Source organism: Vipera berus, assembly GCF_964194415.1.
Source record: "Vipera berus genome assembly, chromosome: W".
NCBI lineage: Eukaryota > Metazoa > Chordata > Lepidosauria > Squamata > Viperidae > Vipera > Vipera berus.
In genome coordinates, this window is record NC_138210.1 from 49009766 (window position 1) to 49030046 (window position 20281).

Sequence of the window (20281 nt, forward strand, 5' to 3'; positions counted from 1 at the left end):
TGCCGGCTCCCGCCCGACGCTCTTCCCACTTGAGGCAGCATCGCTCCCCGGCTCCTAAGGAGTCCTCGGGGATGCTGCCTCAAGAGGGAAGAGTGTGAGGCGCCTGCCATGAGCCCAAAATTTCTGTTGCTAAGAGAGACAGTTGTTAAGTGAATTTTGCCCCATTTTACAACCTTTCTTGCCACAGTGAATAACTGCACTTGTTAAGTTAGTAACATGGCTGTTTAGTGAATCTGGCTTCCCCATTGATTTTGCTTGTCAGAAGGTCACAAAAGGTTATCAGGTAACCACAGGACACTGCAACCATCATAAATATGAGTCAGGTACCAAGCATCTGGCTTTTGATCATGTGACCATGGGGATGCTGCAATGGTTGTAAGTGTGAAAAACAGTCATATGTCACTTTTTTCACTGCTGTTGTAACTTTGAATGGTCATTAAATGAAATGTTATAAGTCGAGCATTACCTGTATTAATCAGTCTTGGCTTTGTAATTTTGAAAGTGGATGAACTGCTGTCACAGTGAGAACTGATTTATCATGTTATTACATGGCAGGTGGCTGAGAAAGGATCCTGGCATAAGAAGCACTAATTGATATTGTACACTCCTCTAAATTTAACAAGAGCCCTCATCTAGCCAAGGTTCCAGGTAGCTTACATCACAAAACAAGATTATCAGAAATATCCATGAATGTATTTCCCATTGTTCATCATTAATCAATCCTGTTCACAAACACCAAAACCTTCCAGTCAGCTGAAAATGAGACAATGGACAGTAGTCTTCAGACACCTGTTATCTTTTGTCCTGAAAGCACTATAGAAAAGAAACATTTAATGATCTTGAATTATGAGATGACAGGACCATCCTGACTGAATGGGATAAGGTATATCCAGAGGGAAGAGGCGTTATTATTTTGGACTCCCTAAGAATAAAGAGAACCATGGCATATGCTCTTGGCTCATATGTCCCATGCAAGCTGAATCATCTTGACAATGGTTTCTTCTAACACAGGGGTGTCAAACTCAATTTCATTGAGGGCCGCATCAGCATTGCGGTTGCCCTCAGAGGGCCGGGTGGGTGTGGCCTGGGTGGGCGTGGCCTACTGGGTGGGCGTGGCTAGAGTGCGTATGGCCTACTGGGTGGGCGTGGTCAGCTCTACATCGTTCGCATCAAGGGTGCCTATGGGGGCCTGGGCAGGAGTGGGACAGATCTGGGGGTCTCTAGCAGGAGGAGGGTCTCTGAGCCAGGGCCAAGGCAGTGGGGACCGTTCCCTCACTGTTTCCAGGATGGCTTCACGGGCCACATGAAATCACTTCGCGGGCCGGATCCGGCCCCCAGGCCTTGTGTTTGACATGTCTGTTCTAACACATCAGGAGGACAAGAATTTCAAAGACGTTGATTGGGGGAAGAACCTGCTGTCATCTCATTCATCATAATTGAAGCACATTGCTTCTTTTTAATAATCAGGGGACAAATATTCTTATCCATCTACCAAACACAGTAGAATTTCAGGAATTATGTGTTCTGCCTTTTAGAGAACTTGGTGACTCAGTAGCTTCTAAAGCAACACTAAAAATCTGCAAAAGATTTTCTAGAGAAAAGGGTAAAATTGAACTAACATCACCCATTTACATAGAATATGGCATATTTTTTCAATAAGGTTTCAGATAGTTGAAATAAATTAAAAATGCTGAATGAGTTACAAACAATGGAAATTTTGCAACATTCCTGGGAAAGATAATGAGTGAAGATTCTTGTACCATAGAAGATGCTTAATTTGTTTTTATCTCCAAGGAAGAAAGTTATTGGTTGAGTTCCTTGACTATCTGTCAGCACCATGATGCGTGCTTTTAAAATTCTACAGCCAGTATAATGTACTCTGTGCACCATTATTGCTGATTTGGGAAGCAAGCTTATGATAACTTAGGCTTTAGACCCTTCCCAGTTGAACCACAACAATGGGTTCTGCATGCAGCTGATCAATGAACCTGTATGCTACCTTCTAGCATCTCATCTTGATCCTTCTGCCCTATGTCCTTCTTCTCAACCCCCACCTGAGCCCTTTTTCTCTACATTTCTCTGAACAGCCTGGCAGCCTTCCTTGTAATCCTTTACTTATATACTGCCAGAATAATCCATTACAGTTCACTTTCATTTAAGGAAATCTATTCCAAGCTCTGTGTTAGTCCAGACTTAAGAGGAACACCTGCAGTGGTAGCTTCTAAGGTTTTCTCTACAAATATATGTGGGACAACTGTAACCTGATAAAACTAATTGATACAATTCAATTGTTACCTTAGAAGGTCTGTTTCTTTTGTAATGATTTCATGAAAGCAGCTTTTATCTCTTTATTCCTCAAGCTGTAAATGATGGGGTTCAAGCTTGGGGTCACTACCGTGTAAAGCAGCGCAAAAATCCTGTTATTTTCTACAGAATAGGCTGAGTTGGGACGAAGGTAAGTAAAAATAATAGTTCCGTAGAAAATGAAGACAACCGTGAGATGTGAGGAACAAGTGGAGAATGCTTTACGCCTGTCCTTGGCCAGTGGCATCATGAGAATAGTGGAGATGATGAGGATGTAGGAATAGAGGATTAGCAAAAAGAGTATCACGTCAGCTACCACTGTCAATGTAGAAATGGTCACCTCATTTTTGTAGGTATAGGTGGAGGCCAGCCTCAGAACAGGCATAAGGTCACAGAAGAAATGGCTAATTTGATTTGACCTACAGAAGGGAAAGGTAAAGATTAAAACTGAGTACCCCAAGCTTACAAAAACACCAGTGGCCCATGACACAGCAGCAAGCATAGCACATTCCCTGAGGTTCATGATATATGGGTACTGCAAGGGTTTGCAAATGGCAACATAGCGGTCATATGCCATGACACAAAGAAGACAACACTCAGTGACACCAAAGAGAAGGAAGAAATACATTTGACATCCACAGCCCCAAAAGGATATAGTCTGCTTCTCTGATAATAAGTTCACTAACATCTTTGGGCTGATGGAGGAGGTGTAGCCAATTTCCAAAAAGGACAAGTTCCAGAGGAAGAAGTACATTGGGGTGTGAAGGGTGGGACTGACAATGGTGAGGAGTAAAACCAAACCATTGCCCATCAAGGCTATGAGGTAGAATATGAGAATGAGGGAAAACAGAAGTTCCTGCCAAGTCTGGAAATCTGAGAAGCCCAACAGGACAATTTCGGTGAGACAGGACTGGTTGTGTTTTTTCATGGTATCATTCATGTTAAAACCTGGGAACAAAAGAAGACTGTTAATAAAGAATTAAAGAATTATTCTTAACAATTCAATAGGATTCTCACACTAAAAACCTGTCTCTTGTTTCCTTCATTTTTATTCGTAAGGAGCAAATTGGATCAAATCTTTAGAATTGAGGAAGACTGCAATTAAATTCTGTTTTTAAATTTATTTCATATCCACTTTGCATTTGATTATATCATGCTAGTCAACCATTCAAGGAACCTTTTCTGATAACTCATTTATGGATATTTTCAGAACTGAACCTGCTTTGAGATTATGACTAGCAATTGTAAAATCCTCAGGTACCTGGAAGATTGCAATTCCAAGGAAACCAATTTATGATAAAGCCAGCTCAATTTCCCATTAAACACAATTAGTTTTAATCATTTATCACCCATTGTAATCCATTCATGTTATATAAAGAATGTCCTTTTCCATCTAGACAGGAACATAAAAATCTGCAGAAATTTCAGGCATCATCTCTCTCTGGTTCAAAAGAATTAAATGCTAATGCATGGGCAAAAAATTTTAAGCTAAAACTCTCATAGCATTCTACTTAGCATCATTTAAAAATTAAATTCTCTGTCTTCAATATGCATAGTATCAGGAATCAAACTACCAAACCTGACCTTTGGTAAATTATGAGATTTGATCTTACTTTGTGAATGTTTTTCTGATGATTTCAAATAGATGAGATATTTCTTCTTAAAGAGAATTCAGAATGCTGTAGTATTTAGTGGCAATTTGAGGCTTTGAAGATTTGTCTGTCATACCTAAGTCTTTATGCAATCTGTCCTCTGGAAAAAAAATATTTGATACTTTAGGCTACATACATCGACTGACATCAATGACTCTGAAAGAGCCACTAGATTCCCAGAGGATCCCAAACTCCAGGGAGACTGGGGAACGTTTTCTCTAACAATGTCCCATGAGAGAAGCCCAAGGATTCATCCTGGGGATTTGGTAAAAGAATACCAGAGGGCAATCTAAACCTGGGTAAAATCATTCCTTTCAGCAGAGTTAATAAATCCTTTGGCCTCAGACACTGGATAGTTTTATGTCCAATTTCAATGGTTCTGTTTGCCATGTTTGCTTATATCAGGGGTCTTCCAACTTGGCTCTTTTATGACTTGTGGACTTCAACTCCCAGAATTCCTCAGCCAGTGTGCCTGGCTGAGGAATTTTGGGAGTTGAAGTCCACAAGTCATAAAAGGGCCAAGTTGGAAGACCCTGGCTTATATGAACTGGAATGTCAGTTTGGTGTAGTAGTTAAGGCATCAGTCTACTGTATATATGGAGAGACTGTGAATTTTTGTCCCATCTTAGGTATGATGTAAGATGGGTAACCTTGGACCAGCTGCTCTCTCTCAGGTGTAAGAAATAGACAATGGCAGCTTGTTTCAGAAAACTTACCAAGAAAAGTGCAGGGACATGTCCTGATAATCACCAAGAGCCAACACAAGTCCAAAGGATAATGCCTTGAGTGGCATAATTAATATTGTTGCTATATTTCCTGCCATAGACATGAATAACCACATAGAAGCTATTTGCACAAAACACTACTGTCTCACCTTCTTCCCAGAACTACAGTTAGAATATGTTGTTGAAAAAATGGTTTGTTTAACAGAGTATTATTAATACACAGTGGAAGTTGTACTGGGACTTTTAGGCAAACAGTAATGCACTAACACGAGTTTTATAACTTATTTTTACTCAGACAACAAAAAGAAACACAGTAAGAAATAGTCCAAGTATCAATCCAGTATCATGCACATAAAAGTCAGTCCATAAAAAACATAGTATCAAAATACAAAAGCTGCTTACCAATATCAAAAACAATATACACTGTAGCAAGCAGTTGATTCTTGAGAGAATAAATATCAAGTTAGCAAACAAGAGAACAAGAGGTATCCAAACACTAACATCAAACACATATACAAGAGCAACTACGTGTAACATCTAACTCTCTTTTATGTGGAATAATTACAGCCACACCCTTAGGCCGTTTAACTCCTTAAAGGTGCTTTTACTCCATTATATAATATTGTCACCCAAATCAAGTTTAATCTCTAACAATCTCCCCTTTTGGGTGGCATATTATACATATATTTTTACAATCTCAAATTACACATATCACAAACAGATTTATGCTTTATAGCACCCTGAGCTTTAGTAAACTGGTCAGCAATATTATCTTCAGTTGCACAATATTCCAGTTTAATCAAATTATCTTTAACACATTGTCTGACATTTAGATACCGTAGATCCGTATGTTTTGATCTAGTTTTCACTGCAGCATTAGTTGCTAATTTTATAGCTGCTTGATTGTCTTCATACACTTTTATTGGTTCATTACAATTTAAACCCATATCAAACAATAATTGTTTCCATACCAATAGCTCAGTACATAATAAAGATAAACAAGAAAATTCGGATTCAGTTGTTGATAAGCTTATATGCTTCTGTCTGTTAGACCTCCATCCTACTAAAGCGTTTCCCAATAATACAACCAATCCTGAAGTGGATTTCCTGGTTACAGTATCAGATGCAAAACTAGCATCTGCAAATGCTTTTAGTTCCAATTCCTTTGTTGGCTCTAGATATAGAGAATAATGTATGGTGTGCTTCAAATATCTTAAAACTCTTTTCGCACCTTGCCAACATCTGGTTGTAGGATTCTCACAATATCTAGCTAAATGATTAACTGTAAATGCTATATCAGGTCTTGACCAGTTACATAAATACATCAAGCTGCCTATTAATGATTGATATATCTTTTTATCAAAGACATTGCTGTTATCTGCTGAACTCTCAAAACCTTGAACCATAGGTGTTTTTACTGGTTTACAGTTTTCCATATTATAACGTTTCAGCAAACCATTAATTTTCTTAGCTTGAGACAATTTAAATCCTTTACTAGTCCTGACAATATCCAGCCCTAGATAATGACTAATAGCTCCTAGATCTTTTACTCTAAATTTTCTTTTTAACCCTGAAATTATTCTTTCAGTTTCTGTTTCATCTTTTGCTATAATAGCAATATCATCAGTGAATAATAATAACAATGATAATTCACTATTTTGCTGTTTTATAAATAAACAAGGATCTGCAATACTAGCTTTAAATCCCAAACTATTTAACTCTTTTACTAAACATCTATTCCACTCATAACCTGACTGTTTTAAACCATACAAACTCTTATTCAGTTTCCAACAGTACCCTTCCTTACTTTCTATTCCTGATGGAACTTTCATATATATATTATGGTTTAATGTTGCATGCAAATAAGCAGTTTCAATATCTACATGTTTTATACTATAATTCTTATTTGCTGCCCAAACTAAAGCAGCCCTAAGAGTGGAAGCTCTTAACGTTGGGGAAAATACTTCATCATAATCACTATTATTCTGTGCAAATCCTTGAGCAACTAATCTTGCTTTATGTATTACCTCTCCTGTAACACTTTCTTTCAGTTTAAAAACCCATTTACATCCAATTAACTTTTCTGTTTTAGGTATTTTAACCTCTTGATAAACATTAAGATCTTGCAAAGACTTTATTTCTTTATCCATAGCTACTTTCCAATTCTTTCTTTCATTCTCAGGATACATTTTTATTTCTTCAACATTAGAAGGTTCAATGTCTATTTGACAAATTAAACCTGCCTCGAAACGATCAGGCTGTCGTCTTTCCCTGTTAGACCTTCTGAGAATTATTGGACTTATAGGTACATTTACATTATTATCTTCTTCCTCTCCTGTCTCCACTATCAGTGGTTCTTGTTTGATCTCTCTAGCAGGTTCCTCCTCTTCTTTATCACTTTCATTTGAGGAGTTAGTTAAATCTTGTTGAGGAATATATACAATATCTTCTACCCTTTCCCAGCCTGACTGTTCTTGAAAAACAGCGCTAGAACTACAATAAATGTTTTTAGTACCTTTCTCCCAGAACCGATAAGACTTATGGTTTAACTCATAGCCAACAAAAAATAATTGTTTAGCTCTATGTTCTCCTTTATTTCTTATTGAACTTGGAATATGTACCCAAGCAGGTGTCCCAAATGTGTGAATATAACTAAGATTTGGTTTTCTCTTATACCATAAGGTATAAGGAATTTTACCTGTAGCTGAACTAACCACATTGTTTAAAATATGATTAGCACATTTTGCTGCTTCTCCCCATAAGCTATCAGGTAAACCAGAATCTTCAATCATAGATCTAATCATAGCTTGCAATGTTTGGCCCCTCCGTTCAACAAATGCATTATGCTGAGGTCTATAAGGAGCTGTACGTCTATGCTCTATTCCCTCTGAAACTAACAGCTCATTGAACTGTTTATTAACAAACTCAGTTCCATTGTCTGTTATTATGGTTTTTACATTTAACTGAGTTTTCCTTTGTACAAACTTGAGCCAATTAGATATTGTTTGTATAGTTTCAGTTTTTGACGTAAGGAGATAACAGAACCCATATCTGCTATAATGGTCTAGAATATTTAATATGTAGCAAGCACCCCCTAAACTGGGTTTCATAGGACCTATCAAATCCATAAATACCAGTTCTAATGGAGTTGTGGTTTTTAAATCCATCTAACCTATTAGCTGGTGCTGCCCTGCTCTTTTCTCTACCACATACGTTACACTGCAGATATTTCTTACAAGCCTTTAACTTAAACCCATTAGACAAAGCTACAGTTCTTTTTAGTGTATTAAAATTCACATGACCCAATCTTCTATGTAATAAATGAATACATTCATCATGTGGTTTTTGATTTGTACAAGTAGTAGCCATTATAATAGGATCATTGCTAATTACAAACAAACCGTCTTTCATATTAGCTATTAAGTTCACTTCATTCTTTTGAATAAGACATTCCTCCCCTTGGAAAGTAACTTTAAAACCTGCTTCCAATAATGCCTTAACTGATAATAGATTATAATCACATCTGGGAACATATAGCATTTCCAAATTTTGTTTTAAAAATGAACAGTAAACCTTACCCTCTCCAGAGACCTTGACTCTCCAGCCATTAGCCATAGAAATATATTTTTTACTAGACCTTATATTCTCAAAATCCCTTTTTATTTGTGAAATACCGTGTGTAGCTCCAATATCTACCACCCACCAATTGTGGTTATTTGTAGTTCTATTAGCTACAGCTACATTAATCAGCTTTTTATTCTTTCTATGGCTTTCCTTTCTCTGACAATTACTATTCTGACAAAACTTAGCAATATGTCCCTTTAACCCACAATTAAAGCATTTCCTTAAAATATAAGCAGATTCAGTCTTCTTTATTTCTTGTTGCAATGGCTCTCTCAACTGTTTTCTCTCCATACGACATCTTGATTCTTCCAACAACCTTCCAGTTATTGAAGAAACAGTTAGGTCTTCTTTGGACAAAACCTCCAAGGACGATACAAAGGCATCGTAGCTCTCATCCAATGATGATAAAATGATGTAAACCTGGTGAAGCTCTGAGAAAATAAGTTCTTTTTCTTGCAGTTCCAACAAAGTTGCTTTTATAAAGTTAAGGTGAGCTAACATATCGCCATTCTTTTCCAGTCTAGCTCTAAATAGCTTTCTGGTAAGATTTATATGAGCACCAACACTGTCCCGAACAAAAATCTTTTTCAACTTAGCCCAACATTTAGCAGCAGACTCTTCTCCACGCACATGGACTAGCTGTTGGTCTCCTAATGTTAGCCCAATAATAGATAAAGCCTTATCATTGTCTTTATTGAAGTCTACAATCTTCTTGTTATCTTCTTCATTAGTCGGATCCCAGGCAGTTACATCAGGAGGATTATGGACTATTTTCCAAAGACCTTGATTTTGTAATAGCAAACTACATTGTGTAGACCAGGATACGTAGTTTGACCCATTAAGCCGGGTAATGCAGAATGGATTGAATAGTCCTTGTGCCATTGTCTGAATTTGAAAACTCAGTTAGGAAATATAAATACAATACTGTGCCTGTCCTCAGCACCACACTGGATCTGGGCCCATAACCATTGTTAGAATATGTTGTTGAAAAAATGGTTTGTTTAACAGAGTATTATTAATACACAGTGGAAGTTGTACTGGGACTTTTAGGCAAACAGTAATGCACTAACACGAGTTTTATAACTTATTTTTACTCAGACAACAAAAAGAAACACAGTAAGAAATAGTCCAAGTATCAATCCAGTATCATGCACATAAAAGTCAGTCCATAAAAAACATAGTATCAAAATACAAAAGCTGCTTACCAATATCAAAAACAATATACACTGTAGCAAGCAGTTGATTCTTGAGAGAATAAATATCAAGTTAGCAAACAAGAGAACAAGAGGTATCCAAACACTAACATCAAACACATATACAAGAGCAACTACGTGTAACATCTAACTCTCTTTTATGTGGAATAATTACAGCCACACCCTTAGGCCGTTTAACTCCTTAAAGGTGCTTTTACTCCATTATATAATATTGTCACCCAAATCAAGTTTAATCTCTAACAATGCCTATTAATTTAGTTCCATTCATATTTCTCCCATACTCATTGATACACTATTTGAATCTCAAATGCCGTGTTTCATCCTTCATAAATTAAACTGTTCATCTTGCTGGTTTTAACAATAGTGTGTTACCAAAATTGTAAATGAGGAGCTGGCATTCATTTTAACCATCAGTCTTGACTTTTGCACTTGGGAATGCATGAACTGCTGTTCTCATAATAGCAGACTTATCATGTTAATACATATCAAGTGTTTCAGAGAGAATCTCAGCATAGGAAGTGTTTATTAATGTTATGCATGCATCTAAATTTGAAAAGTGGCCTCACCCAGCCAAGACTTTATATGGCTCATGTCGTAAAAGAAGACTGATTGAATGAACCTTTATTGTCAAAGTACAACCATGTATACATTGAGATTGGCTGAGCCTCCCTTCGTGCCCCCACCCCCAACTTACAGTGACATAAACCCTCCATCTTACTACACCATGTGAGCTAATTGCACAACACACCGGCCTTGCAAGTCAATCATACATAAGATTTATAAAATTATATGTCGTTCAAAAGCCTAACAGCCCATGGATAAAAGCTGTTCTATACTCCTATATCTCCTACCCGATGGTAGGAGAGTAAAGAGATACCGTCCAGGGTGTGAGTCATCCCTGAGAATTTTCCTCACTCTTCCAAGGCAGCGAGCCCTGGCGATGTCATCCAGTGGTGTCAGGGAACAGCCCACAATGTCTTGTGCTGTACTCATCACCCTCTGTAATGCTTTCCTATCCGTGGCTGTCAGACCAGCATACCAAACCACAATACAATACGAGAGGACGCTCTCTATAGTAGACCGGTAAAAGAGGGTCATTAGCTGTTTTTCTACCCTGTTCTTCCACAAGTCCCTGAGAAAGTGAAGTCTCTGTTGGGCCTTTCTGGCCACCTGGGTTGTATTAACTTTCCAGGTAAGATCTTCGCAGAGATAGACTCCCAAAAATTTAAAGTAGGAAACTCTCTCCACACAGTCCTCCTCGATGTAAAGTGGGGCGGGTTCCTCCTTTTTCCTCCGGAAGTCTAGCACCATCTCTTTCATCTTGCCAATGTTCAGGTGCAAGTTGTTGTTACAACACCATATGGATAGTTTTTGTACCTTCTCCCTGTATGATATCTTCTGCCCTGAAAGTATTAATTAAAAGAAGCATCATAATGATCTTTATAAACATTGACAAGGACGTTCCTGACTGGATGAGACCAGGTCTCCAGAGGGAGAGCGAGCAGCCTGTTTCAGAGTCCCTACTATGAAGGAGAACTATAGCATATCTTCCTGGCTCATATGCTCCTGGCCAAAGTCTCTTGCAGATGATATCTTCTAACACGTCAGGAGGAATAAAACTTCAAGGGAGCTGATTCAGGGTAAAAAAAAAATCTGTTATCATCCCATTTATTGCAGATGGAACCTATTCTGCCTTTTCAATAGTCAGAAGATAAATACTTTTATCCATCTGTCCATCACTCAGGTTGACTCAGCCTTCCATCCTTCCGATGTCGGTAAAATGAGGACCCAGATTGTTGGGGGCAATAGGCTGACTTTGTAAACTGCTTAGAGAGGGCTGTAAAGCACTGTGAAGTCTAAGTGCCATTGCTAAATGCTGTCACAGCATAATTTCATGGATTATGTGTTCCACCCTTCAGAGAAGTGGGTGATTCAGTAGATTCTAAAATGACAATAAAAAAAAATCTCCAATTTTGGAAAATCATTTTTAAAAATGGCTTTTTAGACAAACTTCTATGAGGGCAAAATGGAACTCATTGCTCAACACTCAATGCAACTAAACCCCCACCTGTTTACATAACTTATGGCACTCAATGATTAGATTTTGGGTCATGATTCAGATAAAGATAAATTATAAATACTGATTGAGTTACAAAGAATGGAACATTTCCAGTATTCCTGGGAAACTCAGTTGGTAAATATTACTGTATCACAGAATATGTTTAATTCAATCTTATCTCAAAGGAAATTATTGATCAAGATCCTGTGCTGTCTGTTGACACCTTAATATTTACTTTGAAAATCCATGACATAAAACTGTAGTGGTAGTCCTCGACGTACGATTACAATTGAGCCCAAAATTTCAGCTGTTAAGTGAGACATTTGTTAAGTAAGTTTTACCCCATTTTACAACCTTTCTTGCCAGAGTTGTTAAGTGAATCACAGCAATTGATAAGTTAGTAACATTGCTGTTAAGTGAATCTGGCTTCCCCATTGACTTTGCTTGTCAGAAGGTCGCAAAAGGGGATCACATGACCTTGGGACACAGCAAAGGTCATAAATGTGAACCAGTTGCAAAGCATCTGGAATTTGATCACATGATCATGGGGGTTCTGCAAAGCTCATATCTGTGAAAAACGGTCATAAGTCACAATTTTCGGTTCCATTCTAACTTTGAACTGTCACTAAATGAACTGTTGTAAGTCGAGGACTACCTGTATTGTACACTATTTGCAGTCATTGCTGGTTTAGGAGGCACTGTCCATGATCACCCAAGCTTTACTCTCTTCCCAGCTGGAGTACCACAATGGAGTCTATATGCGGCTGCCCTTGAAAAGTGTCAATCTTGAAGTTCGCTTTGCTGGTGCAACAATTATTGTCTCTTAGCTTGCCAATGAACTTGGGGGGAGGATGAGGAAATGGAATACAGGCTACAGAGATAAAGAAGGCAGACCGTGAGAATCAAGGATGATTCACCAAGTGCCTGACCCGACTCAGAGACATTTTCTCATAACAATATAATTGCACCTAATTGGGCAATGTGACCTGTTCATCGATGGGAGGGGGAATTCTATTCGTTTAATTCTAAGGGTTTGGGCTGGAATTTGCTAGAGCTGGTTTTGCTTTCATACATGCCGAAATGATATACACAATAAAGTTTTACATTAAGAGATCGGAATGTCTCAAAGGTGTTTGCTTGGTTGGGTTCATCAGTCGGAACCATGACAGAAAAGTTCTGTCTGGCCCACAAAGTGGCACTCAGTATAAATTTTCAGTACACAATGGGATGCCCAGATAAAATCCTTCTATGTGAGGTGCACTTGCTCCCTGCATGACACAGGTCAGTAGCAAAATGGGTGGTGGGACAGAAAGCTTATTACTTTTTATTCCCTTTAATTTTTGTCATTCAACTCATAAATTTCTGCTTTAAAAAGTGTAATCAAACTGAGATTTGATTCTCTAAGGCATCAAATTCTTTTCTTTTTCTTCTCTGATTGCTTATACGTATGTGGCGATTCTATTGTATTCCATTAATAAATTCCTAATTGCAAATGTAGCAAATTTATAATTTATAATTCTTTCTTTTTTTATTCCACTCATCTGGCATATTCATTCCCCTCATAACTGTTTTAAGAATATCTCAGTTTGTTCATACAAGTGGTCCTTGATATTCAGCAACAGCTGAGTCCAAAATTTCCATTAAGTTAGTAACATGATTATGGAGTGAATCTGATTTCACCATTGACTGCTTGTCAGAAGATTACATAATCCCAGGACACTGCAATCGTCATAAATACATGCCAGTTGTTGAGAATTTTGATCACATGACCATGGGGATGCTGCAACAGTTATACATGTGAAAAACAGTCATGTCACTTTTTTCAATACTGTTGTAACTTCGAATGGTCACTAAACAAATGGCTGTAAGTCAAGGACTACCTGTAGAGACATTTGTATTATATCATTTTCCTGAAAAAGGTATTGAAAGATTGGTATATGTTCTTAGCTGATGCCATACATTACAAAGCGGTAATGGTTTAAAACCACCTATGGTAGAGGAATGTGGTTTAGTCCTCCATTTTAAAGTTACAAGCATAGGCACAATTTCTCCTCTCTGTAAATATTTTAGAGAAGTTTTATATACTCAGATATAATCTATTGTTAAATGACTGCCAGTGTAAAAAGCAAGCTCATCTGCTAAAAAGCACTCATGATTTCCACAACAGCTACAAAATTGCATTTACACATTGAATTCTGAAATTTCTTAATTCCCATTCATTTTTTTTATTTTGGGTAGGAAATAGACTGATACCTATAGATACTTTCACTATATTAATCTTAACATTATCTTCTCAGAGTGGACTTTAATATAACTGGTCCAAGTCCTTCGGGAGATAGGGCGGCATATAAGTCCCAATAATAAATAAAATAAATAAATAATAAATATTTTTTTAAAAAAAAATACACTTGTAATGGACAAAGAGTTATCAGTTCCTCAATAGGAAAGGATGTTGACATTGTTCTTGCAATGAGCCTGTATGATCTCAAGCTTCTTGTTGCCTACCTTGGTCCTTCTGCCCTAAACACTACCTCCTTCTTCCTCTCACCCTTTTTTCCTCTACATTTTTCAAGCTGTCTAGCAGCATTCCTTGTAAGGAAATAGCCAGTGAATCCTTTACTTACACACCACCAGAATAATCAAGTTGCATTTCCAGTCAGGGTTCTCTTCTTGTTTTGAGTAACTCTGTTCCCAGCTCCATGTTATTACATAGTTATTACACAGCTCTGGTATCTCCTAAGCTTTATTCTACCCATACATACATGTGACAAAAATGTAATCTCATGAAGTGACAAAACTAACCGATACAATTTGATTATTACCTCATGAAGACTGTTTTCTTGATTACTAATTTCATGAAAGCAACTTTTATCTCTTTGTTCCTCAAGCTATAAATGATGGGGTTCAAGCTTGGGGTCACTACTGTGTAGAGCAGGGCAAGAAATCTGTTAGTGTCCACAGAATATTCTGAATTTGGACGAATGTAAGTAAAAATTACAGTTCCGTAGAAAATGAAGACAACAGTGAGATGTGAGGAACATGTGGAAAATGCTTTGCGCCTATTCTTAGCCACTGGCATTCTGAGAATAGTAAAGATAATGAGGATGTAAGAAACAAGAATGAGCAAAAAAGGTGTCAGGTCAACTACCACAGTTAAAATGGCAATGGCCACCTCATTTTTGTAGGTATTGGTGGAAGCCAGTCTCAGAACAGGCATAAGATCACAAAAGAAATGGCTGATTCTATTTGATCCACAGAAGGGAAGGGTGAAGATTGAAATTGAATGCCCCAAACCCAAAGATATACCAATGGCCCATGAGGTAGCAGCAAGCTTAGCACATTCCCTGTAGTTCATGATATATGGGTACTGCAAGGGTTTGCAAATGGCTACATAGCGGTCATACGCCATGGCACAAAGAAGACAACACTCAGTGACACCAAAGAGAAGGAAAAAACACATTTGACAGCCACAGCCCCAAAAGGATATAGTTTGCTTCTTTGATAATAAGTTCACTAGCATCTTTGGGCTGATGGAGGAAGTGTAGCCAATTTCCAAAAAGGACAAGTTCCAGAGGAAGAAGTACATGGGCGTGTGAAGGGTAGGACTGAGAAAGATGAGGAGCAAGATGAAACTGTTGCCTACCAATGCCATAAAATAGAACATTAGGACCAGGCAGAAAAGAAGTTCTCGCATAGACTGGAAATCTGAGAAGCCTAGAAGGATAATCTCGGTGAGACAAGACTGGTTGCCTTTTTTCATGGTGTCATCCAGATCAAAGGCTAAAAACAAGAAGAATATTAAATAATGAATTCAACAATTATTCTTTACAGTCGCTAACAATCAAATGTGTTTCTCACATTAGAGACCTATACATTGCTTCCTTTAGTCTCCTTCCTTACTTTACTTTGTTTCCTCAGAAATAATAACTTGGATGATGTCCTACATAAAAGGGAAACTACAGTTTTAATTTAGCACCATGTCTATTTTGGCTACGATGAATTCATCCTAATGAGTCATCTAAACAATTCTAGGATCTTGGACCAACCTAGATTGGATCATTCTAGGCTCCTTTCTCAGAAGTAATTTGTCAAAATTGTCAATCTTAAGACTTTTCAACTGATCTTCTTTTAGTTATTTAATTGAAGGTGCCACCCTTTTACATTTTCCTGTGTTTGTTGGTTGGTTTCAGTCCAAATTTTAGACTGTTTATGGAGATTCTGGCTGGAAATGCTGAATCCTGGAGTAGATGGAGTATTGGAGAAAACTGATTTAGATCAAAATCAGCTTCATTTTCCATTAAATGCAATTTGTACCCACATGATCACTGGGTACATGTTATCATCAGTGATCAGCCATTCCTGTTTGATAAAGACTGCTTTTTTTCTATCTAGACTGAGCATCAAAATGTGCAGAAGTATCAGTTATCCTCTTCCCCAGGTTCAAAAGTATTAAATGACAATGCATGAGCAAACAGTTGAGAATAAAACTCTTGCAATATTTCACTCATTTAAAAGCAAATGTTTCTTATCTTGAGCATGCTCCATATAAGGAATCAAACCACCAAACACAATCTTTGATAAAATATGAGGTATTAATCTTATGGCAAACTGCTTCTGAAAAACCTTGCCAAGAAAACAGCAGAAACTTGTCCAGGCAGAGTCAAAGAATCAGACAGGATTGAACAGAAGAGAGATATTTATGTGGATTTCTAGAAGATCTGAAATCCCAGAGAAACTGGAGGACTTTTTCTGTAACAAGGTTTCAGAACAGAAGTACAAGGAGACTTCCTGGGGATTTGGTAAATGAATTACCAGAGGACAACGTGGATCTTGGGGAACATCTTACAGCAGAATAACGAAACCCTGTGGCCTCAAATGCTGGATGTTTTGTCCTAAAGTTGTTTTTCACGAGGCAACTGGACTTTCTTGTTTTTCTTTGTTTTGCTTCTCATCCAATAAGCTTCTTCAGTTCTGACTGGATGGTGAGGAATGGAAGCTCCATTCCTCACCATCCAGTCAGAGCTGAAGAAGCTTCTTGAATGAGAAATGAAACATCTTCAAAGAAAAACAAGAAAGTCCAGTTGCCTCATAAAAAAGCATCTTTAGGATAACTATGACCTGGATGACTGAGAATCTCCATAGATATTCAGCTGGATATTTTGGTTTACAGTTACCTGATCATTTGCCATGTGGCTGGTCATACAGAAATTGTATTCCAAAAAAATAAAACTTACCAGTGGCATAATTTATATTGTCCCACCACGGGGATCAAAAACCACATAGAAAATCTTCGGGCAGAGCATCATTTTTAATTTGTCTCATCCTGTTTCCTACAGAAACACCATATATTTTCAACTCCATTCATATTTCTTCACAATGGGAATCTTAAAATGTGTGGTTTGTTCTTCCTACTTCAATTATTCATAGTGTTGATTTTAACCCTGGTGAGTCACCCAGAATTGCCCTGTCACAGATCTTGAACCTCTGTCAATCAGTCATGGCTTTTGTAACCTTGAAAGTGCATGAACAGCTCTTTTTAAGATAGCAGAAGTTGATAGAGGATCTTGGCAAAAAAAAAAGCATTTATTGATAATATGAAGTCATCTAAATTTAAAAAGCTATTCTTTTTTTAAAAAATGTATTGGTTTTTATAGGGTTGGGAAAGGGAATGAAAGGGTGGGGATTAGGGTTAGGGTACAGGGAAGGTTGGGGTGAGGGTTGGGGTTTCCCCCAATAACATTCAATATTTGGCAAACAGCATATTGTCTGGGTAAAGATATATATGAATAAGAATAATAAAACTAATGATTGATAACAATAATAATTATAGTAAGTTATCATAAACAATGTTAAGTTTTCAATCCATAGTATTTTTCTTACTAAAATAAAGTCAAAATTACATATCACATTCCTTTCCCTCTAATGCGTTTATCTAGCCATTGATAAAATTTATTCCAAGTTCTATAATAAACTGAATGCTCTTTCTCTTTAATCTCTAAATTTAATCTATCCATTTCTGCACAATCTAATATTTTCTTAATTACTACTTCTTCAGTCGGTAAATTTTCATTTTTCCAATATTGGGCATACATAATTCTCGCTGCTGTTAGTACAAGTAATATTATATATCCGCTCTCCTTATCATAGTTGGGACCTATCATTCCTAAGAAAAACAATTTTGGTTTAAATTCTATTTGTTTTTTAATCATCTTCTCCAACCATAATTGTATCTTAAGCCAGAACCAATTAGCTTTAGGACCAGGTATGATAATAAGTACCTGGTCTTTGATTGCATTTCCAACAAATATTTGAAGTATTTTTAAACATTTTTGCTAATCTCACTAGTGTCATGTGCCATCTATAAAACATTTTATACAAATTTTCTTTATATGATACAGCTTTAGTTAATCTAATATTTCTGTCCCATAATTTTTCCCATTCTTCAAGCTCTATAGTATGTCCAACATTTTTTGCCCATGTTATCAATGTTTCTTTGACTTGTTCTTCCTCCATCTTTAAATTAAGCAGAAATCTATAGAGTTTTTTAATCAGCTTTTCATCTGTTTTTAACAATAACAAGTGGGGCCCACTGCTTCTTTGCAATAATCAAGGGACGAATATTCTTTATCATCTACCCACTACAGCAGAATTTAGAAATTATCCATTCCACCCTTCCTTCAAAGAACAACATGGAAGTAAACAGTAATAAAGCTCTGCAAATAAAACTCCCATTTCCTAACCAAAGAAACATTTTAAAAATGACTTTTAGACAAAAGACTATAGGGGAAAGATCTGACCAACCAAGCATGTAGAAATAAAGTGTAGCACACGGTGGTTACTTATTTTTATTGTTTACAGTAATGTTCAAATAAATGATGACTGTTGACCAAATTAAAAACAATGGAGATTTTTCAGCATTCTTTGGATATAGAATGCTGCATATGAAAGCATTGTAGAAGAGACTTAATTCAATCTTATCTCAAAGAATGTTATTGATCAATATTTTTTGCTGTATGTTGACACCTTGCTGTTTGCTTTTAAAATCAGTTAGTCCTACAAGATGAGTATTTTCAGAGAGATGACATGACTGTGACTTATAGGATTCAGGGATTCTGCCTAAAGAAGAGATGGCAAGTAGCAGCCATGGCCAGGACAACTTGTGTATAAATCCATCTTGTGTACCACTTCTGGCCATTGTTGAATTAGGAGCCATTGCTCATTAGTACTCATGCCTTAGTCGCTTCTTGAAGGGACTACTTCAGGGGTCTTCAAACCTGGCCCTTTTATGACTTGTGGACTTCAACTCCCAGAATTCCTCAGCCAGCATGCCTGGCTGAGGAATTCTGGGATTTGAAGTCCACAAGTCATAAAACGGCCAGGTTTGAAGACCCCTGGACTACTATAATGGATTCTACATGTGGCTGCCTTTCAGAAAACCTTCAGAAGCTGCAATCAGTTCAGAATATGCACTTTGTGCAATTTTCTGGTCCATTAAGGAACATCCACATAAAACCATTACTGTGTGAACCAGTCTGGCTCAGAAGGCTTCAGGTGCAGTTCAAATGCTGATTATCACCTTTTAATCCCTGCATGGCACAGAGATAAGTTACTTATAAGACCAAATGTCTCCAGTAGTTTGTGCTGGTCCCACCAGATCCAGCAGGACAGGCATACTATGAGTCCCTTCTGTGTAGCCATGATACTTTATGGGATTGAGAAGGCATATCTTCTGCGCAGTGAGTGTGTCCTATGGAACAGCCTCACTTTGATGGTCAATGACACCATTGGCCTTCGTAAATTCCTGGGATTTCCCTCACTCCTTAGAAAAGTATGTTGGTAGAGTCCCATGGGAGGGGTGTGTTTTATCTTGTAAGAATAGGTATACTTAGTGTGGCAGTTTTTCTAATTACCTTGATTTCCTAGATCGTTTAGGAATGCATGATGCCTTATATCAGCTATCATCCAGTAAATAACAAGCAGATGAGCATGTTGTGTGGAATTATTATTCCCATGTTTAACCATCTGATCTACATCAGACATGTCAAACTCGCAATGTCACATGACGTTGCACAACGTATTGGAGCTTTTTCGCCATTGCCGTTAATAGGGTAGGCGTGGCTTACCGATGACACAACCGGCCCACGGGCTGGCAGTTTGACACCCCTGATCTACATCCTTTGGAACAAGAAAGTGAAAAGGGCCTAACTGTTCACCAGCTTCAATAGAAGAGAATGTAGATAGCTTGGAGTCCTTGGTGCTCTCTGGCCTTGGGTATTGCTTGCAGATGTTTTATTACCCAACTAGGTAACATCACAAAATCTGGTGAATGGGAGGTTTATTCCCTATTTATACACAGTAGCTTCACCTGCCAGTGTTGGAGGAGATATGTTTTTTTCCATAATAGTTCCTTGATCAGGGCATTGTTTTCTACTTGATTGTTTGTCAAGTGTTAATTCCTGCTTATCTGGGTTGTTGGCGAGGATGTGCCCTAGTCTTAACACCAGGGATGTTAACTTTGTGAAGTAAATAAGCAAGTGGCAAAGAAAACATGAGTTCAACAACATGCATGCTCACAGCAGAGTCACCAAAAGTCAAGTAAGTTTAACTTAGGTGGGTTCTAATCCAAAACAGGAGGCACAAGACTGGTCAAACAAAGTCCAAGGATCCAAATGCAGAAGGTTCAAAAGCCATTCCTGGTCTAGA

The 20281-nt window shown here is 37.6% G+C and overlaps 2 protein-coding genes across 2 annotated transcripts; both read right to left on the bottom strand.

Annotated features, from left to right (window-relative positions):
* Window positions 1-2296: 2296 nt before the first annotated feature.
* Window positions 2297-3232, bottom strand: LOC308676265 (olfactory receptor 10P1-like; the record flags this gene model as incomplete). The annotated part of the gene is made up of 1 exon (XM_081342079.1): window positions 2297-3232. One exon carries the CDS (start codon window positions 3230-3232, stop codon window positions 2297-2299), a length of 936 nt encoding a protein of 311 aa, XP_081198205.1.
* An 11164-nt stretch (window positions 3233-14396) lies between these two features.
* On the bottom strand, window positions 14397-15338 carry LOC308676266 (olfactory receptor 10AG1-like; the record flags this gene model as incomplete). The annotated part of the gene is made up of 1 exon (XM_081342080.1): window positions 14397-15338. One exon carries the CDS (start codon window positions 15336-15338, stop codon window positions 14397-14399), a length of 942 nt encoding a protein of 313 aa, XP_081198206.1.
* Window positions 15339-20281: the final 4943 nt, after the last annotated feature.